The sequence below is a fragment of the Fulmarus glacialis genome, unplaced genomic scaffold (assembly GCF_000690835.1).
Source record: "Fulmarus glacialis isolate BGI_N327 unplaced genomic scaffold, ASM69083v1 Scaffold41970, whole genome shotgun sequence".
NCBI lineage: Eukaryota > Metazoa > Chordata > Aves > Procellariiformes > Procellariidae > Fulmarus > Fulmarus glacialis.
The window spans coordinates 788-28,333 of NW_009186590.1; the positions used below are offsets into that span (position 1 = coordinate 788).

The window sequence follows — 27,546 nt, forward strand, 5'->3', positions numbered from 1 at the left end:
GCTTAACCTGCCAGCACGTGAGCCAAGCAGTGGACGTGCATCATGTGAAGAGAGCGGTAGCTCAGAGCGTTTGGTCAGTATGTGCAGAATGTCTGAAGGAGAGACGGATGAGTGATGGTGAGCCCGTGGCACCTTCGGACATATGGCTGTGTCTCAAATGTGGCTCTCAGGTAAGCATATGTCGGAAATTTACGGAGGTGGATAGGCGGCCCTGATTTTCTAAAGGATATGACCGGTATAGATCTTTGTTTGGCATCTCACTACCTTCAGTGAAACAGTGTGACACAAGTGCTTAGTTGTGAGAGTCCATGCTTCAGCTTCTTCAGTAGAGTGGGATGTGGCCTTACGTTCTTCTTGTCAGGTTTTTGGCAGTGTTTTGGGTTAGCTTTATGTGTTATGGTGTAGTTCAGCATTACAAGTAGTAGGTGATGCTCCTGCCTTTTCTCTGTTCTTCATCTGCGTGCTCTTGCCGTTTACGGGGAATTGGTTCCAGGAACTGTGTGGTTGCAAAATGCATCCATTCAGCTGGCTTATCTGTCAGAAAATCCTGCAAATACAAATGAATGAAAAAATGGCTATGTGTATTGATGAATCAACTTATACTATGGACACTCAATTGCTAGATTTGACTGAAACAGGACTGTGCAGGAGTGAGAATGCTGCTTTTTGTGGCAGCTAGCCATTAGATTGGATCAGTTATAATGTCAAATCGTGGCCTCAGAGTTTAAAATGGCAGGTTCTGACCCCAAGGGCTTGCGCAGGTTTCTGTCCTGTCAGTGAAGTAAAGCCTGATAAAGAAAAATTCAGTTTACAGGCAATGTCACGCTTGGTTCAGCTAATAGTTGCCTGAACAAAGCATTTCACAATTTTCTTAGACTTTTGGTAAGTCTCGCTATAGTAAGGACAGAAGCCAGCTCCTACCAGTATTATCTGAACAGATTTAATTTTGCAAAGAAACGTGCTATTAGCAGGCTTCAGAAGATAGTTAACTGGATCTGAGGAGGACTTATATAGCTTGTCTCTGAAAATCTGTAGTTAAGATAGGCTTTTAAAAGGAGTTAAATCTGTGTGCTTTTTCGTGTTTATGCTGTTAATAGCCTCCAAAACTCATGCCTCATTCAGAGACCAGTCCTGAATCTTCTAAGTCCCACTCTGTAGATACTTGAAAAATTGCAAATGCTTTCTCTCCAAGTTGCTGTACATAAATGCTGTGTTCTAAGTAGCTTTTTAGTACAAAACTAATTTATGTGCCTTTTGTATTTGCTGTTTGAAATGCATTTGGTATTCTTGAGCAGTGAGGATTACTTATGCTGTCCTTTCCTTGATATTCTGTGGACTAAATACAGTCATTTAATTCACATTTTTTTAGAGAATTCTTACTTTTGTGAATGGCATAATTTGCTGTCTACTGATACTTATTCAATACTTATTCAAAAGCTAGGAGTTATTTCTATTAAGTTAAAACAAACTTAATAATTTTCTATACTTTTAACTGATTTTTCCAAGTAGAAAAGATGGGATTTTGGTTTTGTGTTGTCATTGATTTTCCTTTATTAGTAAAAAGAAAATGTGTTCATTAAACAAAAAAAAAAGTTAATTGGTATCTTTATAATACTGGATTATAAACGAATATTAAACCCTCTCAATCCTTGAGAATGCTAAATGAGTATTTAGGACACTATAGCTTTCTGTCTAATTTTGAAAAGTAAAGTTTTTGCAGTTTATTTGCTAATAATATAGTCTTTTCCTACTTCCCTTTTTTCCCCTTACCCTGTTGATGTTTCCGTTTTTAGGGATGTAGTAAGAACTCGGAAGGCCAGCATTCGCTGAAACACTTCCAAACAGCACGCGCAGAACCTCATTGCATTGTTATCAACCTCAGCACATGGATCATATGGTAGGAATGAATATGCAGGTGTTCGTGTATGCTTGTGTATAAGGACTATTTGTAACTTAAAGCAGTGTCTTCTCATGATAAAGAATGATTCTGACAGATAAAATGAATACTTTATATAGAGGAAAGGCAAGCTTTCTGGAGAGAAAATTAGTTTGTCCTTAGGACTCCCAGAGAGGTCACAAATCAATAACAAGACAGAATTTTGAGTCCATTGTGTTCTGTAGAGAGTTGGCTGGTTATAGGAGTTTGTCCTTCCTTATTGTTTCTATATGATTATTTGCAGGACTATAAACTGAGATTATTTAAATCTGTAAGTATCACAGTGAATTGGGGCTGATCTATAGAAGAGCATATATGGGATGAGAGAATTCAATTTTATTCCTCTTTTTAGTATGAAAAATTGTAACCTAGAGCTTAAGTAATTTGCGTAAGGGTGTTAGAGAGATTTGTTAGAGCTGGGAGGTGCATCCAGATATCCTGAATTCCAGTTCGTATCTTCTTTTATTAGGTGTTACGAATGTGATGAAGAGCTGTCAACACATTGCAACAAAAAGGTTTTGGCTCAGATAGTTGACTTTCTTCAGAAACATGGTTCCAGGGCTGAACCAAGTAAGTTTACACAAATAGTTTTATCTGGAGACATCTGTAATATACTGTGTCTAAAAATGAGCATTTCAGATTTTGAGTCATGTTAAACACACAATTGAAAAATTACGTATGCAGTGAGTATAGTACAGTTTGTAATTGCACAATTACTGGGGCAAGTGATGCCTGTCGAAACATAATTTCTTTTTTTTTCTACAGTATGATTACACTTTAAAAATATTTTGGGCACCATAGGACAGTTTTTCCAAATTTTTTCTTTAATGAGGGAAGTTTATTGTAGAGAAGATGTTACCTTAAATAAGATGCCATATAAATTAATGCACAAAAACTATATAGAAGCATAAACGAATTGAATTTTCCTAGTGTGGATGTGTCACATCTTAATTTTTTTTCTGATTTAAATTTGTTTTCCACAGTTAATTAAATTTGTTTAAGTGGATTTTCTAGGACTCTGTTGTTGGATGTAATGCTTTCTGTTCATTTGTGTTACTGGGTTTTAACTGATAGAACGCTCATTTCTATTAATAGAAAATAGTATTAAATTATTTGCTTGTGTTAGGAGCCTGCTATATCTTCTCAATATATGTAATAGTAGATAGAACTTTGTACGTGTGGCCCTCAACTGTCTGCTCTTGATAATGTTGATGTTATTCATCCCTACTGTAACACACTCGGCAGCATTTCTGGCTTGTGACTTAGAGAGTGCATCGGATTACAGATTTTCTTCACAAAAACCAGCTTAAGTAAAGCTTTAAAACAATTGGTTGCAGTTTTTAGCAGAGATAATCAACTGGTTAGAAGTAAGAATGGAAAAGAATTGCCTTACTGAATTAGACTAGGTATTCCTCTAGCTGCATGTGCATAAATCCTACTGGTTTTAAGAGGTGTTACATATTTTTTTGAGGGGAAAAAAATGAAGGGCCACTCAGAAATACATATTTTATATTTTGATCTAGTCATAAGTTGTATGTTAAATTATTCGATTGTAAGAAATTGATAAATTGCTACTTTTTGCATCTTTTTGCTTGGAGCAATGAAAATATAGTATGTGATTTTACTTTTGTTCACAGCTTCAGTTTCAAGTTTACGTGTAATAAATGGGTGTTGCAGCTTGCTTGCAGATGAAAATGCTGTAATGTTTGTTTCAGTTAATTTAATGGAAACAGTTTCATTCTGGTTTTGTACTTTCAGAGTGATACGACTTTGTGTGCTTCATGATTTAGATTCTTAATTTACGAATCTTCGAAATATCTAAAGTTTTCAGAGTGTGGTGCTTAAAAGTTTTCTGTAAAATGTCTTAAATTAAGCAATCAAAATTCTGGACTAACTCAGGAAAAGTAAGGTTAAATTGAGCCCAGGATTTCTTAAAAATCAGGTGTTTATAGCAGAGCAGGGCAGAATATATTTCTGCTGTATATGTATTTGTGTTTCATTTTGATACTCTGTTTTGAAAAAGCATATATTTCATTTAAGTATCTGCCTGATATAACTGGAAACTCTTTTCTATAACTGGAAACAAAATTGTATAGTTTTTGTTTAGGGCATAAATGTTTTTCCCTTTTTCCCCCCACCCCCCGCCCCCCGTTTTAGTTAAACCAGTTTTCCCTTCGGTTTCTGAAACCAGGCATTGAAATGAAAAACTAGCTATCATCCAGCTTCAGTTTGTGGTCGTGCGTTTTGTGGTAGCAGTGCACTGAGTTGGCCCTGCTTGCTGTGGTGCCTTGGAAAAGGAGGTTCAGGACAGTGATGTAAGAGGTAGGTTGGGTACCAACAGCGATGTCAGGCGAGTGGTGTGTCGTGGGCAGCGCGAGGGTCCTCCTGCAAGGCGGTGGGAGGTGCAGGGCAGTTTTAAGTCGGTGGCGGACCGATTTCCCAGTGTCTCAGACCATGTGTTACCGGTCTGCACGGTTACGCTTCATCCTGCAAATTCATGCAGCTGCCTGGTAGTGAGTGAGCGAATGGACGCGCTGGCGTCCATTTCCCAGCTACGGAAGTCATGCGCAAGCCTGGCAGGGTGGCCGCCTTGGCAGCAAGAGGTTGCTCCGGCAGGGCTGTCGTGTCTCCTGCTCCGTGCCGGAAAGGGGCTAAGGCTCACGTGCAAGCCTGTTTTCAGGCAAAGAGCAAGCGTGTGTGTATACTTCCAGTAATGTTTTAAAGGTGGAAGTCAGCGACCCTCTCCACATGGCAGAGAGTATGGCTGTGCTGAGCAGTTTGGATCCCGTTCTTGAGAGCTCTGGGAACGTTGGCCCAAAGATGATTTGTTGCGTTTGCTTAAGTGGCGAGGAAAAGAGGAAAAAGCTGTTTGCCTGACATGGCCTGTTGCTTTGGGCCAGGCTGCTTGCTGGAAGAGGCTGGGAAACGGCCGTGTATTGATAAATAAGTGGTGTGCGTGAGAGGGAATTCCCAAGCAGGATTGGCATTCTTGTTTCACTTTGATAAATGTAACAGCCTTTTCTGTTTTATGTCAAATACCTGGGCTGACACACTTGGTACTTCCCCTAAAGAAAAGTAACTTCAGTAAGCTTTTTTTTTTTTTTTAAAGTTATACTGCCTTTAAGGATTTTTTGAAAAATAAAGTCTGAAATCAAAGTGTAATTCATGCTGTTGTCCAGAAGACAAAGGACACAAAGTATAACAGTGAAAATTAACTCTACTATTGACAAGTTATCTTTTGATTTTTTAAGTGTAGCATTTTATTTTATTTGTGTTCCAGTGATATTTTCAGTGTAACTGTCACCCTTTAAGCTCTGAGTTGGCTCACAATTTTTTTATTCATTTTGTATATTCACCCATAATAAAAATAAACTAATTTTAATTAAATGAAAGATAACTTGTGAGAAACAACTGTAGAACTGACAATTAATAATTCATATTTCCCACTTAAAAATCAATCTTGTGCTTTTTTCCCATTGCTTTTCTGTTTCTTCCTAAAAAAGCAGCCAAAGTGAAGACACTTAATTTTCATATCAGAATGTGGCACTGTAACAACAATTCATCTTAGGTTTGGATTTCTTTCTGTTGTAACAACTGGTTGGCATGGTGTGTCATTAAAATTCAAATAGCATTGTGTAGAAATTTCTGCAGAAATGCAGTATGAGCACGGATATAAGTAACAGATGAGGGCTGCTAGGTTTTTTTTTTTGTTGTTCTCAAAAGTGCAGGAGTCGTTTAAAGATAAAATAATCAGCTTAAACATGTAACGGAGGGTTATATAGATTTCCTAATTAATGCATCTGGGAAAATAAACAAAAGCAAAATGCTTGTCATTTGGTACTAATGTGGTGGAATAGTGTGGCAGCAGGATCCCTGCTTTTCACTCGGCTTCTCATAAAGATTCAACTTCACTTCAGCTGTAAAAATGTGCAAATTACATTACTACTACATGACTGACTTTTGTAATTACATTAAGCGATTGAGATAAATCCCAGTGCTGGGTTCCCAAAAGAATGCTTGCAGCTGTGTGATTTTCGCATCTGATCCTATGGTTTGTTGTACCCAGCAATGCCTGCTTTTTTTTTTTTTTTTTTTTCCTTTTTGTTTTTTTAGAGGAGTCTGTTTGGTTAAGAGGTCATGTTGGGCACAAGATGGAAGAATAAAGCAAGATTGCTTTCTAGGGTGTACCACCCAGAAATTTGTTTTGTGGAAAAGGTTAGCAGGCCATGATGATTTTCACAGAAAGGCAGGTGCAGTATTGTCCATGTGGCACACTTGTGAGCTTCACATGGACATAATGCACATGTAGTACACAGAAACCATGCTGAGACATTGCGATCTGTGTGTCTGCTCATTTGCTGGAGAAAATAAATTGTTTTGCAGTCTTAACAGTGAATATTATGCGTATTTTCCTTTACAAAAGCCAAATTAGACGTCGGTGGAGACATAAGCTTGCATACTCAATTTTTTTATAGAGCAGTTAATTACATTGGTTTGTGTGGCAATAGAATGGGAAGGAAGAATATTTTTTCTCAGATTTTGTAGTTAAATTTGCTGTTGGGGAGGTCAAGCAGAGGAGTGAGATTTTGCTAGTAAGTTCAGCTGCCCAGATTTGCCAATAGGTGAAAGTTAGAAACATGATTTCTATTTTAATGGATATAACTGATGTAAAAAAAAGATTAAAAGATACATAATTTTACAGTACAAGCAATAGGTGTTAACTTGTATGGAAAACCAAATGATATGATGAATAACTTTTCAGATTTGCATTTGGCTGTGGATATTAGCAGTTGACAAAGGACTGCACTGAAAAAAATTAATTGTGTTCTTTCATAACTGATTTTCACTATGTGTAATTTGGAGCTTGAAGTCATAGAAGTCCATTCTATCTAATTAAAAACAAAATTAACTAGAAAAATAAAGCAGAATATGTTGATTCTCCAAATCTGAGATACACTTCAGCAAAAAGACATTTCTGTTGTCAGTCATAAATTTTCTTTCAAGTTTTCTTACTTGTTAGGGGTCACTGTTAATTATACGTGTTGCAAAGAAATGAAAACTGAATCATTGGCAAAAAAATTTTTAGACATTCTATCGTTTTTATCCATGGATTCTTCCCTTTTCTGTCCACATACTTATTTACTTGTGAGGTGTAGCACAAGTCGTCTGAGCGTAGAGGATCAAAACTGGTGCTTGAATAGCTTGCTCTTTCACACTGTGCAGACGTGTTTTTTAGTTTATAACATTCTGGCAGAATCAGAGAAATAAAATTGCAGTTTGTAATCTTTAATTTGGTAGGATTGTAACACTGCAAGAGAAATTGGGCTTTTAAAGCGTAAAGCTAGTGACCATTTCAGAAGAGAACCGTGCTGTTTTTCTAAGGGTTAGATTCTCGTTGTACAGTGTTGGGAAAAAAAATTTAAATTTTTTAAATAAAAAAGGAGTGCCAGACAATTTAGTAGCATTTCATAATACAGCATGATGAGAACTTGGTAAAAGAAAGGCAATCTATTAACCTTGCTTTTACTGTGAAGACCTTCAACTGAAGTACCAGAGTTGTATTCAATAGAAAAGGCTTGACCTTCGAATAAAAGTGCATATTCCTGAAACCCTCAATTTTAATTAAAAAAAAAAGTTGCATTGAAAAGATGAGCAAAAATGCTTACTCCTCCGGCTGAAAGAAAAATTGGATGTCATTTATCTTTTTGCTTGCATACCATCTGCACCCCCAGGCACAGCTCAGTTTCAGCAAGGGCGGTACGGAAGTCTGTGTGCGCTGCAAATGTTTGAAATACTGGCAAAACAAATTGATAGGAAACCCGTGATAAGTTTTCTGAACGTCTTTTGCAAGAGGATGTGTCAGCACCGAGTGTGCTTGTACACCTGGTCTGGTGACTTGCTCTGATTCACGGACTGAGTCATTGTCTATGTTAACGTTGGGTTCGGGAATCTTGGTCACATACCCATGAGGCCGGTGCTGTGCAGCTGTAGGACAAAACAATGTTCCCTGCCTCCAGAGAGCTTATGAGACAAGACTACAGGTGAGCAGAAGTGGGTGAAAAAAAGCTGAAGAAAAGAGTGGCAAGACAAGAGTGCGTTGCAAGCGAGAGCTGTAGCAGCGGAGCAGCCTCTGACTGCTGTCCTCTTTCCACCGGGTCTGGTGGGAAGGGGAATTGCTGGCATGGGGGAGAGCAGAGGGTGATGTCGGGAAGCTTTGCTGAACACGAAGGCTGCGCCTAAGCACAAATGCAGCTGTCTGAGAGACGAAGGAGTGAGCGCTGGACGTGGACGTCGTGGTGGGACCAGAGGCAGGCACTGACCTGGTGCCAGAGAAGAGGTGGTCAGTAAGGTGTGATGAGTCGGATGGAGAGCTGGGCAGTGGGTCTTGGCAGAGTGCTTCAGCAGGGCGTCTCTGCAGCCAGATACGCTTTTTCAAGGGAAAAGGAAGTAGTGGTGATCAAGGCACAACTTGGGTGAAAGTTTTCCCTGTGTGACTGGATTAGAAAGGCCACTTCTACAACAAAACTGCAGGAGTCTGACAGAGAGGTGTAGTCTGAATGTGTGAGCCGTGGAACAGTCACAGTTGGATATGCTGTCCCCGTTGTGGAGGGACGGGCCTGCCTGGGGCTGATGTCCGCAGTGCCTGAGAAGGGCAGAGAGGTTGAGGGGCACCATGTCAACCCTCTAAAAGATGTAATAGTGAACTACAGACAGAAATCAATCTATGAATTTAATTACTTTTGTGCTTTTCACTTGCCTTGCTCTCATTAACATTAACGAGGTCCTTTATAACAGGTATTATGCACGCAGCAGGACGGCTTGGAGTACTTCTTTTCTCAAAACACTGTTTGGCCAGGAGCTGAAGGCCCTCGTGGGCAACAGTAGATGACAGCCATTTCGATGGAATCCTTCTGCTGGGATCCGTGTTGTGTCTATACTAGCATAAAAGTCACTTTTCATATTCAAAACCATGCCTGTTAAAACGTTACAGGTTTGCAAGATTGTGTTGGCAAGAGTCTGTGAAACAGTTCAGTGCAAATTCACTTTAAAAAATTACATATTACCCTTTTGATTAATAACGTGCTTGTAGCCTTGGGTTAATCTTGCAGAAGGACCCTCCAGCCCCAATCTGTAGAAGTATTAGCTATCACAGTCATTACCAGCATCTCCTATTAAGACTGACCAACTCTTCACATGTCAACTAAATATTCAGCTTCAGGCCTGTCTGTCATTTATCGCTGAACTGGGGACACTGAGCAGAGTTAAATTAAAAACTGCTGTCCCTCCTCTGGCTCTGTATATGTCCTTAAAAATATCTGCGTGGAATAAGCGAGGCAGCAGATAATGTTTCTAATGGCAAAGCAATGCTTTTCTGTCAAGACTTTTTCACAGATACAAAAATCCTAGTAAAATGTCACGTTGATAGCGTTTGTAAAATCTATTAAAAAATCAAGAGGCAGTAATTAAAACCTTCTGAATGAAAGGAGGAGGTTCTTAGACTTCAGTAACAACATACAGGCCTTTTCTCAATTTGCTACTACTTCTCCTTATCCCTATACTAATTATCCAGCTTTGTGGCAATCGGATGTCTGGTTCTCATTTATTGTGTTTTATAATTGCGTATTCATCCAGCTCTTATCGCAAAGCTGGATGCTTCGGCTTTGTTTTCCCTCCCTTAAATAATTTATATGTAAGGTTCAGCAAATGGAACCTTGCTACTTGTGTGAAGCTGCCATTTAACCATGAAGTGAAATGCTTTTATCGAGTTTGCCCTGCAGATATGGTCTGCTGAGGCAGTGCTGTCCATATTTGGTGGCTGTGCAAGGAGAGCCAGGTGGTGCTGCAAAGCATAGCACAGTGAAGCGTGGACAGATCTAGGTTTGACATTTGTCATCCTGTACTGCTAAAGGGAAGAGAAAAATCTGCTTTTCCATATGCTTATGCTTTAATTTTTGCCTGCAGTTTTGTCCAGATGGCCTTGTGAACATTGTTTACTTTAAGATGCTGTCCCAGATGTTTTTGAATGCCGATGGATAAATGAAACAACTGTGGTATACTAAAACACAAATTATTTACACAATTTTGGCTTTTTTTTTTTCTTTTCTTTTTAACCATCTCTTCTCCCCAGCACTTCTTTGTATGGCACACTTTTCTGAGGGGAGGAAGTCTCCACTTACATTATTAAATTTCTGAGAGTGAGCAGTGCCTTTGAGTTGCAGGCACTTGGAGCTCCCATTCTCCTGCTACGATTCTTTTGGAGCTCTGCGTGGGTGGATGAGTCTCAGATACTGTAGCATGCCCCTTGTAAGCCTGTCAGTGAAAAGGTGTTGCTGCATGTAGCCCACAAAACTGTGACTGTTTCAGGCCATGAGCAGCTCCCAACCTATTTGTCGTTCGTTGCGTTGTCTGCTTTTTCAAGAAGAACTTGATCTCTTACTTTGCCCTTGTACCGTCTTAATTTTCCACACCAGTGGAAAGGAGAATATTTTAAAGCTGTGTAAGCAGTATTACCAAGAACATTTTAAAAATGTTTTTAAACAGCAAAGCACCTCTAGCTGTGTTTCGACAAACTCGGATACAATTTGGAAAAATAATTATGCCTTGATGGCACTACAGGGTGCAGACAGACTGCGTCAGAAGCTTGTTGCCAGATACAATAGATATTTTAATGACTTCTTTTTTATTTAATTGTATTTTTTCATCTTCTAAGCAAGAAACTACCTAGGAATATACATAAAAGAACCTTTTGGCATGAGCATTTCATTACCGTAAATAGGTCTGTTAGTTATTTCTCAAGAACACTTTAATGAGACTTCAATGTGAAACTCATTAGAACAAATATATGAATTCATATGTCAAGACAGAGATTGCAGCATCACAATTCTTGGCATCTATTAAGTCCATAACTCGTTTACATTGACATGCATTGTTAATCAATATTTAAGACACTGCAGATGTCAGTAATGTTCATATTTAGTCCTGCAACCATGACAATGTGAAAGTTGCTAGTAGAATTCGAGGCTAAATATTGTTATCTCAAGTCTTTCCATTACCTCTAGGCTACAAGTTAATGACTGTCTAACTTTGCTGCCCCTCATCTATTTAAATAATAAGAGAAATAAGGAAATACGTGGACATTATACTGGTAGCATTTTCCATTGCAGTTTTATCAAATTTTTGTTGTATAAAATTAAAACAGCAGCATTGTATGCATTTGGGTTGTGTTAGCAATTCCTCAGGGTGTGACAAAGGGAGGTGGGTGGAGGAGCAAATGTAACATTTGGGGAAACTGATAACTCTGATTCGGCCATCGGCCGAGTTGTACAAGGCAATTCAAACAAAATGCCATAATTGATAAAGACTTGCAGCATTCTGGTGGTAACTTTCAGTTACCTCTCTTCAAATGTACAAAAAAGCAGCCTTTGTGTGGTGTTTCTAGTGTGTCTAGTGAACGTACATCTAAACTGCTTATTGTTAATCAGCTAACAGAGCCAGTTTTACTTTATTTATTGCTTGGGTAATTGAAGAAGTTACAGTCTTATGGGACAGTGTAATTGTTGTGGAAAGTTTTGTTGGATATATGTAGTTGTCGGGGGGATTTTTTTCCTGGGGGTTTAACTGCTGATCTCTCTCTCTCTCTTTCTCTCTTAAAAGGCTATGTAAAGCAGTCTGCAACTGCTGTGTCTTAAAAGGTGTCTTTTCCTATATGTTAAAAATGATAAACGTAATCCATGGAAGGACTGAATTGATTGAACTCTGCAATTATATAGTAATGTTAATCTATAGTTTAATTATAGGTTCATCAAAAATCATACGACTCCGTGAAGAAAACAGTGAAACAAGTGAAATACTGAAAGGAAAAAGTTCTGGTAATGGTGCATCTGTTCCAGTCAAAGGAATAAATAATTTAGGAAATACGTGCTTTTTTAATGCTGTCATGCAGGTAAGATGGAAAGATCATACAGCTTTCTCTTCATAGATTTCAGAAATACTTAATCTGTATAAACTGTGGTCTTCAGAAAAGGTTCTGACTGTTACCAGTCTTCATTCTGCTTTCTGAAGGTCCTTTTCAAATTCTTTTTGCTCCTTGCTATCCCAGCAATACTTCTTGTTATAACAAAAAAGAATTCTTGGATCAGTAGCGTTTTTCACGGTAATGAGACAAATGAAAATGTCAAGTGTTTTACACACTGCATATGGGTGTGGGTTGTACTCTAGCATATGGTTTTATTTGTAGTTCAGCATTAGGCAGTCATGAGTAATGCACAGTTTTTACCATACTGGTGGGTGTGAAAAGTGGTACTTTATGCATAATGTAAATGTCTGCATAAAGTGCATTGTGATGATTTTAAGCCCCTGCAATGGATGCAGTTATAAAAATACTTTTATTGATTATGGTTTTTTTCTGACCAGAATAAGAGGAATGAACTGTACTAATACACTTTTGTTGATGTTGAGTGCACAACTAATCCAACATCCTCAGAAAAGCAGCAGCCTTAGTGGGTTTTATATTGGAACATCCTATTGCTTGTCAGTTGAGCAGAGACATCTGTATGTCTGCAGACAGGAGTGAGCAAATGAGAGAAAACTGCTACAAAGATGCTCTGAACTGGCACTTTTTACCTTGTGTTTATGGCAGTGATTACAAAACTCAGCAAACAAATAGTAAATTCGTAAGGAGTAGAACTACTGCTAATTGTTCTCCTCCATACTTAGGGCATTATACAAACCTAAGTGATCTGCAGTCAAAATTAACCAAAAATAAAGAAAAAAACCTGAGATATGTTGAGTTGGTTTCTCTCTTAAATTCAGAGAGGTAATGCTTTTCAGTGTGCCAGAGCCCTTGTGCGTCTTGGGGCACGATGAGGGGGACTGCAGAGCTTAAAAGAAACAAATGGTTGCTGATACTAATGTCCTCACCACAACAAAAAAAAAAAAAAAAAAAAAAAACGACTCTTGCTGTTCAACAAAAATAACAAAGTTATTACTAGGGAAATATTTTGAAATTACAGAAGCAGCAGTAAATACAATTTTAGAAACAGCCTGAGATCAATGATCTTGGCTCTTATACGGGTAATACCTGCTTTTTCTAGTGGTCTGATTTAAACCTCAGTTGCACATTATGAAGTATATCTGGTTTTGTCTATCCCTGAAGCTAGAATTTATAACTAAAGAAAAATGTATAGTTGAAAGATCAGCCGTGTTTCTTGGGGTTTTTTTTTTTTTTTCTTTAAGAACTTGGCACAGACTCATATACTAAATGAACTGATGTATGAGATGAAGGAGAAAGGAACAAAGTTAAAAATCTGTCATACTGCAGACTCCCAATTGGTAAGTATGCAGTGAGAAATACAAATTTGGGTAAATGTGGGAAGAAGCTGGAGGTTGGGAAAGCACATCTCCGTTAAAGACACACTCTTACTCTCCTGTTTCTTTTGCCTTTTAATTGTTTAGCCAGTTTATATCTATGAACTTACTCCTTTTACAAAACTATTCAGCCCTGGAGGAGGAGGAATAATCACTTCCTTTCACATTTTGTGACATTGAAGTAGCAAATAATGCCTGACCTTAAGAAAGAGTGGCTGGCTTATTTTTGTTTCTTATTCCATTTCTTCAGTATGCATGTATAATAACAGGAAATAGTATATTTGGCTCTAGAAAGTGTTCATGAAATATTTTATTCCAGTCTGTCCTGCCCTTCATGGATAAGGCTTGTAAAATTTATTACGTGCTTCACACGCCAGAGGATTAAACTGAGAAGCAAAATTTCAGTGAGGACCAAATTTCTTGTCCTCATGCTCATTGCAGGCATGTGGGAAAGAGACTCCTGTGATTATTATCAAAAGAATGTGCTGCTCTTCCCAGTCAAGTCTTAGAGACTTGGGTTTCATAACATGTTGTTGGCAATAAAGATAATACCCCTTTCCCTCTGCTAGCTAAAGAAAGCATTTTACAGAAGATTTTTTATTCTTTTTTTTCCTTTTTTTCTTTCTGTGCTGTTCGCTGGGAGCTTTCTGGTGGCAGTGATGGTTGAGGGGTGGCATTCTGTTTCAGATACCTCTGAAATGATGAAGATTTCTGTATGTTGCTGTCGGTGATGTTCATAGCTTCTCCAGGCAAGAACAGTGTGAAATTCACTGCATTGCTGTCTATATTTCCTCCAGTGGCAGTTCTGAGCAGCAACATGTTTCACTAAGTTATCCTGAGCCACAGCGGAGGTCTGGAGCTTGTTTGTGCCTGGAGGCTTAGAAAGCCAGTGGTACGTTGGCTTATGCTTGATGCGAAACTTGCACAGCCATAAGGTTGAAAGATTTATTTTTTGCTTAATGACAATGCTTACAATGTAAATAAGATCTTCAGAGCAAAGACTGTGTTTTCTGGTCTTTGTATGTCAACACACGATTAGAGGGCTGCAGTAGTCTAACTAATAGTAACGTAGAAACTCCCAGCTTCCTGCTTGGTAAAGGGCATTTTTCCACCTTTTGATAGTGTATATAATGTAAATACTTTATATTTGTGTGTATCCATAGCACTTATGTTTTGTGTGGATCTGCTTTCTGGATGAGGCAGCCCCTCTGATGGTTTGTCCGGCAGTTGTAAACTGTTTTTGTGAGAGTCAGGCCAGCTAGTAGGAAGCATTGCGATCATGTACGAACCTGGGAGCGTGTTGGGGAGAGCTGGCGATCTGTGGCCGTTGAGATGCACGTGGCATGTAAGCAGTGCAGGGGTGTCTTCTGCTCTAAAACTGGCTCAGGTGGCTGCCGGCTGGCTCCTTCCAGCCCCAGGACCTGCTGGCTGGGGTGAATCTCACACCAGGAGGGGCTGCGCAGGATGCACCCCAACACGGCGGACCTGTGGGGTCTGCTGTCAGCCCCTGCTGCGAACCACTGCTGGTACCTTCCGGGCACCTGGTTCCTGGAGGAACAGGGTTTGTTTCTGTGGCTGTCAGATGTGTGGAAATTTTGGTGTGCAGCTCACAGGTCAGGCCACTGAGCTCTGTCTTACGCTGGCCCATGGAGGAGGTCGCCTGCGTTGTCTCTCCAACTGAATTTCAGTGCATGTGTGAGTAAGAGTAAAGCAGGTAATACAGGAGGTAGTCTGTTTTTGTGAGAATCGGACTGCCTCATTGACATGCCTGTTTCCAAAACTATTGGTTACCAACCAATTTGCTCGACAAGAATTGTTTGGTTTTGCAACTATTACTGCTTAAATAATAAGCTTTCTCTTTAACTATTTTAATCATGTAGTGACATCAACATTTAAAAAAAACCAAACCCAAACACTCTAAGACTGAAAGTTACATTGTTCTTTGTCATAAATGTACTAACTTGAAATAAGTCTTGTGTGTCATTAACTTGAAATCTGATGTGCAATTTACCTTTGCTTTGAAGGATCCTTTGGTGGTAAACCTCTCCAGCCCAGGACCCTTGACTTCAGCGATGTTCTTGTTCCTTCACAGCATGAGGGAGGCTGGAAAAGGTCCTCTTTCTCCCAAAGTGCTGTTCAGCCAGCTTTGTCAAAAGTACGTATTGTCAGTATCTTTTACTTGTTTATTTATTTTTAATTTCCAGTGATATGTTTCTAAGTGTGCCATATCTTTGTCCTTTCTAAGGTGCCATTAGATTTTTTCTGGGTAGTCCAGAAAATGTCTTCTTCATGTTTTAAAGTTGCAGGGCTCATTGTTGCGCTCCAGGGTTGTACCTGCTCTTCATGAAACGTATGGCCCAGCCCATAACCACTAACTTTCAGTGGGCTTTGAACTGAGCGTGAGGAGGCAGAAGAAGGCATGGTAAACTGAAGAAAATAGAATTACCTTTCAGGTTTTGTTGTATGTTAGCATAAAGCTGTGCTAATACCGCAAAGTGTATGTAGGTATTTTGAAAAAAGGGTAAGCTTTTAAATGGGAAACCTCTGCTATGATGTCTGACCTTGGCATCAATTCAAGATTAAAAAGGGTCTAACAAGGACTTGAAGCAGTACTGAAATGGCATATGGCTCCAGATTGCAAAGAGCTTACAAGCCCTAAAGAAACTCCTCTTTCTTGACGTGGAAAACATTTACAGTGGTGCTTTGTAGGTGCCTTCAAGTATGATGCAAACAATCTTGCTTTTTAAAACACCTGTAGAAGACCTATTTAAAAGTTGATACAAGTATTTAAATACTGACTTTACAAGTAAAAGAAGCTGTAGAAGCAGAGTAACTGGAGGATGATATAGATGAATCTCACATTTAAAACAATTAATAATGCATGTTAATTTATTTGCTACAATATTATTGTATGGAATCTTAAGCGTTCTGCAGCCAGAGAGTTAGGAGGAAAGTTGTAGCCTCCTACCATGGCGTTCCAGGGTAACCTCGCTGTGCAAGCATGGGTTTAAAATATGGTATAAAGAAACAAAAGCTTTTAGACTAGAGCAAGGATAATTTAATTCTGGTAAAGAGATCAGTTATTACTTTTTCTTTATCCTCAAAATTCAACTTCAGAAACTTAATGCATTTTTTTCTCTTGAACTTGACTTCCTTTTGATTCTTTTGAGCTGTAAAAGCAAATGTGTATACAGTGTCCTTATAGTGATTTTGAGTGAAACAGCAGTGTCCTCTGTTTAGCATTATCCACCTGGAAGATAAATATATAGGCAAGAAAAATATCTTGTTTCCTCACTCCTCCTCCTGTTTTGGGGCTGACTCAAAAATATGATTATAAGAACAATCGAGAAATGGAAGGGAAATGATTAAATAGGAATAATAGTTTTTTCTCTGTAAGTATTAAGGATAGAAGCGAAAAGATGATGTAAAATATGTTTTGAAGCCCACCTTAGCGAACTCATTGTAAGATAATCACGATGCAGTGCATATCAGATGGCATTGTATTTTTGAAGTGATAGCTATTTTGTATCTGCTCTCTATGTGTGTGTTTGTATAGTCATCAAGTGATAGCTACACAATATATTGGTATTAAATCTCAGATATCTAGTTGTTCTTTTTTTGTTGTTATTTTTTGATCTTTAAGACGGGCATATACTTCAACTACCAGCTAAAATTGAAACATATTTTAATGTGGGCGGCAGACTTTTGCAGTTTAGACATGTATCTGTCCGCTTCTGCCATCTCTTGCCTTCATCCCTACTTTTTACTTTTGTTAGCCTTGCAGAGCACAACTTAGATATGAATCCTTTGCTAGCTCTAGTATCGATAACAAAAGTGTCAGCCACGTCCTGTTAGCAAGAAATTCGGTGTTCAGGGGCGGTAAGTGGCTGCACAGGTATGACAGAAGGTTTTAGTCTTTTGATTATTTTGTTATTGATGGTGACGTAAGCACGAAAGAAGAAAGGGAGAATTTAAGCAAATTCAGCAGTCTGCAGTGGTGGATGTAGGAGAATGGGAAATCTTTATCTTTGCAAACTGAATACATTTACTATATATTAACTTAAACAGTATGAATGCAGTGTTCTGTCATGCCATTTTTACAAAGCCTTTTTTCATCTTTTAAAGTTGGCTTTCTACTCTTCAGTAAAGCTGAAATGAGAGAGAGCATGGCAAGGTTGCAGGAGTCCTAGCTAGGAAGAAGTCTATGTTTCTGCAGCATTCTCCATAAACTGCTTTTCGAATCCTCCCAGAAGTCGTGTTAATAAAGTAATCTTAAAGGCATGCACTACTTGTGGTCTTCACGTGCATTAGCACAAACTCTTTTTACTGAACAAGTAAACTGCAAACAGCATCTTTCCTAAAGAGATGACAGGATGAATGTGTAAAAGGAAGAACTCCACTGAAAAAAAAAGTTCATATTTCAGAGAGATATGTCAGCGAAAGACAAGTCAGTTAACTACAGGGGAGAAGGGCATGGGGAAAGCCTTCTAATAATAATGTTTTGGTTTTATATATTTTACATAAAAGTTTGCTGACTCCAGTTGCAACCTTGGTTTTGTTTTTTTTTTTTAATTTATTCTTTCCCCATCACAGATCTTGCTGTCTCAGTCCCAGTCTACAGTATATGACCATACCTTTCTTCTGTAAAGAATTTATGAAGCAGATTGTACAGATAGCATAGGATGTACTTGTCTATGATATCAAGAGTTGGACTCAGTGACCCAGGAATTGTCTTCCCAGTCCCAGTCTTTACCATAACATTATTCTGAGTAGTTGCTTGTAGCTTGCAAAACAGGGACACGCACACTGGGTGGCCGTGCAGAATATAGACGTTTTACTTAATACTTAGTGTAGTCACTTCCAAATCCTACTAGGCTTCTTACAAACGTGAATGGTTAAAATGCTGAAGCTGTCAGCAGGTGATGGTATGCTGCTGATCTTTATATACTTAGATCTATCTACTTGTCAAAACTGTTATAGTATGCTATCTAGCCAAAAAGTAACACAGCAATTTCCTAATAACATTTTTCTCATTTGTGACAGAAGGCTGATCCTTTAAAAATGGTTACTTTTCCCTGATGACACAATTGGATTATATATATAAAAATGTATATAAATTTTGATTAAATTGGTATTGATGAGTTTGGGTGGTGTTTTGTTTTTTAATCTCCTAGCTGAATGGTGACATATTTTCATGTTGGATCAGTTGATGCAAGATATAGTAAAGGTAGCTGTGTAATTTAACACCTGACACTTACCCTCCTTTCCAGTTCAGTGCTGGAATAACACTTCTGAATTTGATGTCCAGAGTTGCTTTTTTTGATGTCCTTGTAGGACTACAGGACTCCACCTGCTTCAGGTGTTGCAGTATGAGTTTGAATGCTCACATTTGAAGTGGGCATCCTTACTCAAAAATTGAAAACTGCTCAGTGAAAGAAGACCTGAGAAGGCAAGGAAGGAAGGAAGAGCAGAAAAGGAGCGGGCGAAGGCATGTAGAAATACAGCTAGGTATGGGCAGAGAGCCTGTAAAGAAAGGGAGCAGGCACGCTTTAAGCTAGGAACTGCGTCTTTAAGAGTCCAGGGAAATCGCGGCGTGAAGTTCATCATCTTGTGTATGAAAGGGTATTTGTGGTGCTTTTTTTATTAATTAACAAAAGAAAAAAATGATACTGAGTGTTAATTTTATCAAGTGGTGGGCTAGCCAGGTTGAAGAAGGGGAGAAGAAGAAAAGAAATGGATGAGTCTTTCTATAGCAACTGTTTAGCGTCTGGTACTAATTCATCCACTGTTAATTTTGTTAGTGTTGCAGCTGTCGGATGTTTTGCAAGGACAGATTGTGAGCATAGCTACGGGGCCCTTCTGTTGGTTTTCCACTATGCTGAATATCAGGACTGCAGACTCCTGACTTATCTGGAGACTTAGTGACTAATGCAACACTGATGTATTAAGAGGACATAAATTTTATTTCCTTTATTTGTTATGATTGAATAATTTTATTGGTGGAAGAAAGCTTAGATTTGTGTAGCAAGTAAATGTTGCAACATGTAAGTGATGAGTCCAGAAAGTAGGTACAGTATTTAGCCGCTTCAAACCCCCACCAAATAATTATTTATAGGGGTATTATGTTGCTACATTAACATGCAGGAAAAAATACTTGCCTAACAAAGATTTTATTGGTGGTCACATAGGTCTTCCCTCCCCAGGGAGTATTCATCCTTTCTTTTCAGATGCAGAAAGTAGAACTCAAGACAGAGGTTTATGTGGGGCAGACAGAACAGAGATCATAGGCAGTTAGTTTTGGAGGGAAACCTAAACAACACGTGAAGCATTCCACATTTATCACTTCTGAGGGGAAATGTTAAGGGAAACTGAGGTAATGTTATACAAGATTTAGGGGAAGGACAAGGAGACAGGATTTTTCTCATTAATTAGGAGTCTTTTTGAGACTTTTCTTTTAATATAATATTGCTGTAGAGAAAAATGTCTTCTTAGAAAAGATTTCCAACTTGCTTATTTTTCCCATTTGACTTTCACCATTTAAAGATAATAGCAGCAGAACACACGGTTGTTGTTTCCTTAACCAGTTGTGCAGGATTATTTTGGGTCCCTGTCATGCTTCCACATGCCTTGCTAATGGTGCTGCGTCATGTTCAGGAGCTCTCTGACAGAGGAGATTGATTCTTCTCCATGCAGCAGCAGTTGAGAGATTGCACGTCTTTATTTCAGTTAACCTTGTCAGAGTTTTCTTAATTTTAGGAATAAGTTGACAAAGCTGGATGGATGAGATTTATGAGTGCAAAGTAGATTAAATGCATATATAACTAGCGTGCATTGGCAGGAATCACCTGCATTTGTTCCTGAGTTTTGTGTTCACTTCTTGCAATCAGGAGGAAGACCTGTGCAGCATTTTGGACAACACAAGTATTTGCAATGTGTGTGGTATGGGTGAACTACGTAAGCAATGTTTGTAGGTAAAATGAAGGAGGAAAACAATGATTTCATTAGGTACAGTGGAGGTGTATCCTCAATAGCAATGTTCAGGTTAACTAGAATAGAGCATGACAAGATAAAGCCAATTTGGAGCTTTAGGGAGAGGTAACAAAAATAGGAAGCCTTCATGTCAAGAGGGACTTGAATATTGGAAGTTTAAACAGGAGAGGACATGAAAAGGAGGCATGACAGCAAGAAAAGACAATAAATGATAGAAGATAAATTAGTTGTGCTTATTTAACTGCCCTCATAAGAGTTCAAAGAGCTGTCTGTGGAACTGAAAGGCAACAGATTTAGAGCCAGGGGAAAAAACAGTCTCTTTTTTTTAACATTCTATAGATCTAACCTGTGAAACTTGCTGTTACAAGCACTGTTGAAAACATTAGCAGGACTTAAAGGAAGAAAGGAGAATTAGACGTCCATATACAGAGAAAACTTTTTTTATAGGGGCACAAGACCTCATGCACAAAGGCCTTCACTTGGCTACCAGCTGGTAGTCAGGAAGAAATTTCCCCAGACAGGTATTTCCATTACTCAGTAAAAAGAGCCGTATTTTCCCTCTGATGGTCAAGTGGGAAATGGCTCTGTTGTAGCATGTCAGCTATTATGTCCATTCAGAGCTACTTCTAACAATTGCTTTTTGCTCGTGTACTAGAGATCTGGTGCATTGCAAGAAAGTGATGGTGCCTCATTATCTCTTTTTGGGGAGGGTGGGGCAGAAAAAGATGAAAGAAATCAGCCACCATGTCCAAAGGAGAGCTAAGTCCTGTCTATCCATGCCATCAAGATAGGACAGGCATGTCTATTGTTATTTATTAGAGTTACATGTGGGGATGAGCCTGTGTTTGGTTCGGTTTTTGCCTACCAAGCACTCTGTGGTAGCAGAACTCTCTCTGTGGGGCAGGTTAGAGATAAGATTAATCATGGGGATTAATCATGCTGTAGGATTTTCCTCTATTTTCTGTCATAGTGCTGCGTATAGCTTGGGATCACTAATGAGAACAATTGTTTTAGGAAGAACAAAACTTTTCATTCTAGCTATTCTACAATGACAGCGAATAGATATTTTATCGTATCACCGAGAAAGGTAGGTCCTGTGGATTGTGGAAACTTTTCTAAAATGGCCCTTCACAGGCTTTTTTGTAACTTTCATTGGTAACTGATCAGTCTTGAGAGATTAACATCTTATCTGCAGATAAGCAGAATTTCTTCTCTCAGGCTATCGTTAAGTAAACATTTTACTTTGCTTCTCTGTAGGGTACTGCAGTGTTAAAGGGATTCCTCTGCATTTTGCACTACTGGAAAAAATCAAATAGTATGTTCTGTTTTCTATTTCCAGGCACTTAATATCATTTCTGAACTTTTCCAAGGTATTAGGATATCTTCTTCTCAAAACCAGTAATTTTGGATGTAATAAGGATGATTTTGGAGAGGATTTTTATTAGAGACGGTAAAGGTGTGGCTGTTCTGTGCAGTATGATTGAATGACTGCAATTGTGTCTGGATTTTGCATTTGAAGGGCAGATTAATTTCCCTCGAATATAAGACAGGAATTAAAAGTATTAATGCTTAGAGGACTGGGTTTTGCTTTCCTTTAAAATTTTATATTATTATGTAATTTTTGTTATTAAAACATTCTAGGAAGTCAACCATCATGAAAAAATATTTCTTTAACTGACAGTCAAGCAATGTAACCGGTCTCCAGATGAGTAACAAGAAGCTAGATAAGTAGTATGCATGTAGATGTCACAGTTGTCCTTCACCACTTACGGCCATTAGCAGGAGTTCAACCTGTTCTGTCATTATCCTGCTGACACTGTACAACAGGTTGTATCGCATTGGCACTGGCTTCCATATGTCAGCACATCTGTGAGCGGTCAACTCAACCAACCATCTTCAAGTCCCTCACTTTTGCCAAGGATCTCGCTTGAAGCATATTTTCAAGGAGACGAGAGTGCACATCTTTTAGTTGTCAGATTTCTGTGTATCAGCATGGATTAATTCCTTTTTTTTTCCCCTAATAGTGGTTTATAAGTGTAGGAAGTTTCCAGTAAATGCATTGTGTGGTGTGAAATTCCCTCCCTCTCTCCCTCCTCTTTTTTTATTGTTGTTTTTTGGTTTTCTTTTGTGGCTTCCCCCCAAAAACAAATGCACTAATCTGAAATGTTTTTTCACAGAACACCAGATATTTAGAATTATATACAACATTGCATAGCATGCTGTGTACATGAATGACAGATTAACTATATGTTAAGCAGTGCTACCAATGACATCATTTGCCAGTCCAAGTAAATGAATCAAACCTTACTATGGCTGAGTTCATTTTTTCCTCCTTTCATTTAAGCTAATAAACAGGTGTGGAACATATGGGTAAACTATTTTCCCTTGAAATACCATTTAGTAAATTAATTTTCATCTGAAATGATTATTGTATGTTCATCAGTGGGAGGTTACACTGCAAACCGTAAACAGTAATGAAAGGTATGTGTGGGCCTTTTTTCTGATTTGCATTGAAGATCTGGCTCTGTGGGGTGTGTCTACAATGAAAAAGCCTCCTGTAACAGTGATGGAGTTTTTGCTTGCTTCTTTGTCAAGTAATTACTCATTTTTCTTCCTTTTTACTACAATGTCTCTTGCTTTGGCCCTGCTTCTGTGGGGAAAAAAAAAAAAAAAAATTCCTATTAGTACCAGGATCCAGGTTGTGTAAATGCAAGATTTTGTTTTCTCGCTCTACACTGGAGCTATTAATGTGCATATATTGGAGGAGATAGGCTGAATTGCTCATTGATTCTCACTGTCTCAAGAAAATAAGAAACTTCTCATAAATAAAACTAATGATAATACTGTGTCTAACTAACTAGGTTTCTCAGAATTGAACTGATTTCGGCATCTGGGTTAAAAAAAAAAAAAGATTCTTTCAGATTCCTGGCCATTCAATGGAAGAAACAATGAAAGAACTGTTTTAACAAATTGAAAAGTGAAACTCCGCATGCATGTAAACATGTGCATGCAGGTATATACATAATCTATTTTTTTAATGTATATTGAGTGTTTTATTGGATCCAAAATAAAAGTTCAGCGCTTTTCAGAATGTACTTAGTTTTTACAATCAAATTAATCAGAAATGAAACATTTTATTTTAATAGTAGAAAAAAATTGCATTTTAATAATATTAAACCAAAATATTTAATTTTTAAGGGAAGTATTTCAAGTTTGAATTAATGGATTTTTTTTTAATTTGAAATTAATTTTTTAGGTTGACCTGCACATGCAAAAAAAAATTCAGCTTTAAAAAGAATGCTAAAAAATATCACCCACTGCTGATTCCAGATTTTATAGTAAGCCTCATAGTGGAGCAGCATCATGAAATTATTTTTAACTAGGGATATTGTCAACTTTGTGTCAAGAAGTAGATATGAAGTACAAATGTGAAAGTATCATATTTGTAAATGTGAACATGTTGTTTTGCATATGCAGGTCCAGATTTATTCCACTTAATTTTAGACACTGACCTTAGATGCCTCGTCACCTTAGATCCTTCTCCAGTTACACCCCAAAGTGTCTCCAGTGAGCAGTTCAAAACTGAGACCCTTATATCCCTGATCTGCCTGTAGCCCAGGGCTGCTGTGCCCTAACTTGGCATCTTGACATCTTGCCCAGCTTTAAGTTTTACTGTTGTAGGCACGTGGCACATCTGATGCGTTTTGTGATCACCTTCAATTTCTCCTGTCCATAAGCACAAATTTCTGAAGCAAACCTGAGCAGCTTTAGTGTGTAAACCGCATCTTCACACACTAAAGAAGCGGTGTGAAGAGCAGCTGGGCAAGTGAGATTATCGTGCCTTGAGAATATAGTGATACGTATTTACAGCGCGATGCACCGGTTAGCCAAAGCACACAATCTGAGGCTGAAAATGAAAACTGGCTCAACATGTGCTTAATAAAATTGAGTGACCGAGTAAGTGGTTGGTTTTTCTGGCTGCTCTGCCAGTTTGATAAAATTCCTGTTTGAGCCCTGCTCATCCAGTTGCCTCCTGTGCTATATTTTGTCAGGGGTGCACATGGCTGTGCCTGCTTGTGCTCTTCCCATTGTGCAGTGAGAGCCACAGCTGCCATTTGGTGGCATTACTGGAAATGCAAAAAACCCCACCCTTTCAAATACCATCTTAGATGAAGTGGTCCAAGACTTTGAAGGGTGACTTGTCTGGAAAGACAGGCATGGTTTGGCCAGTTACAGTTAATGTGAATAGAAGTATGTTAATAGTGAATATTTACACAGTCTCATTTGGTGTTACAAGAAGTTGGAGATCTAAATTGTTTATGAGAAACCTTCTAGCTATGATTATCTTAGTAAGGATAACACCTTAAGGATCTATCCACATATTCACAAGTGTATTTTGTAATTTCTATGTGCCTGCAAAATATGATATTTAGAGTACATTGAGATGCTGTGAGTAGTACAAAAGGGATCTACAGTTTCTGAATAGCAGTGATTGAGACTACTGAACGCCTGGCTTATGAACAGGTGCAATGTTATCCCCGTGCAGTTGACTAAAACATCACTGGTGTAAATGGTGGCGTAGCCTTAAACAGGTTTTTCCTCTTTTGGTTGATGAGGCTCATGTGGATGCTGCTGGTGGTCTTTTTACGAGAATTACCTTTCCTGTGGAGCCTTCAGTTTTTGTTTGTCCTGCATAGTAAAGCGTAACGGTACAAACTCAGCCAGCTCCAGTGTCCCTTCTGTGTCCTTGGGCTGGCTCGCAAGCTGGCTCATCTCTGCTGGTCCTGTGGCCAGACACCACAAGGAGGACAGCTCAAAGGACGGTGTAGTCTGAGACGACAAGGGTGACACCAGATGTGTATTTTCCAAGGCATGTAGACCCTTTCCTTCAAGACTTTTAGTTTCTAGAGATGAAAAGTTTGGAAGTAGGTAGATTTCCCCCCCCGCCCCCCAAGAAGCTGTTGCAGTCTTTGGTGACTTAGATCTCTGTTTAACCTGAGTAGCCACTATATATTATTCTAGAAGGTGGGCTTGTGATCTGGGAATTTGAGACATTCAGTATCGTGCGTCCAAAAGGTAGTGATGTTATTATTGATGAGGAAGCAGTATCTTTTTCAGTTGCAGCTCTAATGCTTTTTAGCTCATGGGGGATCTCAAAATCAAAGCAAGCCAAAAAACCCCTCCTTCATTCAACTTTGTTGTAAAAAGGATGGCTGTGGCACACGGTTATACAAGAAGTGCTTATCACTCACCTCACAAACAAAATCACAGCTGGAGAGCTGCAGCCTCCTGGCTTTCCCCTGCAGGCCGCTTCACACGCTCAGTCGGAGATGCTGCTCGCCACCGTTTTGGGGATGGCCAGGGAAATCCCCGGGGGGGGGCTGCCGGTCCCAATCGTATTCTGTTGGGCTTGGGGCTGGCATATGTGCCACCTGTGCTTACAGATGTGGCACGGAAATGAGACTTTAAAAGATTTTACCAAGGGTTAAAAGGTTTTCCCAAGGGGATGGGCCACACTATGCCCTGTCTTCTAAACGTGATTAGCGTGAGAAAAGAGCATTGTATCGGGATTTTCTTTTTAATGTTGGCTATTCAGATTAGTGAAGTAAATTAATGGTGATAGGAAGTGTAGAGATATTAAATGACAGTAAAGTGTGGATACTTTATGACTTTCCATGGGTTGTCCAGTGAACTTTTTTTGGTGCACTCAGGAATTGCAAAAAAGCTAAAATTTGTAATGTTTTTGTATTCAATATGCAGTGGGAGCAAAATACTTTATATACTTGGCTGTTACGATGGGTGAATCAGGAAGGTTCCTTTGAATTAGTGCAGAAGACTTGTGAAATTTCAACTTCTGTCATCTCAGATTTTCTTTTGCTCTCAAAACCAGTTGGGTATACAATTCCCGTAAGCAGCTTTGGGGGGAAAAAATCAGACAATGTGTAGCCAATTTATTACCTGCTTTTGCAGACCTGATAGCTTTTAGAATCTGGATTCAGATGTATTGTCTGAATCAAAACAACTGTGAAGATTGTCTCATCAGTTTTGGGCTCTTTCTATTTTAGGTATGAAGCTGTGTTTCATTTGCTTCTGGTAATACTATGTGTTTTAATGTGAATTTCAGATGTGAAGTATTCCAGTTTGTTAGACTGTAGAGCAGGAGTTTGGATGTGGATATGATGTGAATTGATAATTCACGATGCTAAAAGGTCCTTTTAAAACTTTGTAGGAGTAACTCTTATCTGATAACAGAAGAGTGATTAACTCTTCCTACCAAAAAACCCTACCCCAAACCCTGGTTTTTCTCATTAGCAGTGCTCTTAGAATGGAAATCCTATGTTTAGAGCATTTATCTCCGGTATCTGTAATATTAATTGAAGAAATTTAGCATAAATAAAAGACTAATTGAATACAATGTAAATTACATATATCAGGATATCATATTATTACAATTTTCTCTTATGTTTTCTTAATAGCATTTGAAATCCATATGCTTATGTGATGCTACTTATTTTTAGCTTGTTTACCATCTTACTCATTGACTGTTCACTCAGTTCAGTAAGCTGCAGATTGCTGGATTGATTGATTGTGGAGCCTTTCGGAAGAGATGGTTATATATACTTGTGTTTAAGAAGTTAAGAAATTCTCATTTGGATTCTCACCCGCAGTTTTTCTTTGTTTGTTTGATGCACAACTTTGTGACTTCACTTCCATTTCAAGATCATCCTTTTCCAATTCAGACTATAGCGCTGTTTCTGGTTTACTATAGATGGACTGTTTTATGCACATTTGAGATTTCTTCTTGGTAGAGAGAAGGGTGAGATAGCAAGGGAGGTTAAGCACACTGAAAATCTCCTGCATGACATTGGTGATACAGAAGTACTGGTATAGTCTGTCAGCAAAGTGCAGCTAGCATGGATGAAACTCTACTGGCAAAGCTGTATTTTAGTCAAGCCATCCCCAATAGGGTCAAAATGCTACCTAGATGAAAGTGCAGCCTTGTTGGTGTAATTGCAACCACACCAGGAGCTTCCTAAAGCCCCATTAGGTCCAGCAGGGATTGCACCAACTTGTACCCCTGGCATCCAACAAGAGTCTGATGTAGACACTGTCTCATTAAGAACCTCCCAAGGTAAATTTAAATTCCTTACTGCATCTTTCGTAGGGCTCCTCGATTTAAGGGGTTCCAGCAGCAGGACAGCCAGGAGCTTCTGCACTATCTGTTGGATGCGATGAGGATCGAAGAAACAAAG

At 38.7% G+C, this 27,546-nt stretch overlaps 1 protein-coding gene across 1 annotated transcript; it reads left to right on the forward strand.

The window, feature by feature from the left end:
• Window positions 1-27,546, forward strand: LOC104072555 (ubiquitin carboxyl-terminal hydrolase 45-like; the record flags this gene model as incomplete). Its single annotated transcript, XM_009572063.1, has 8 exons — window positions 1-170; window positions 1,794-1,897; window positions 2,406-2,510; window positions 7,788-7,792; window positions 11,734-11,879; window positions 13,172-13,267; window positions 15,328-15,467; window positions 27,459-27,546. Coding segments are annotated over 8 exons (854 nt in total), but the record flags the coding sequence as incomplete, so codon positions are not given.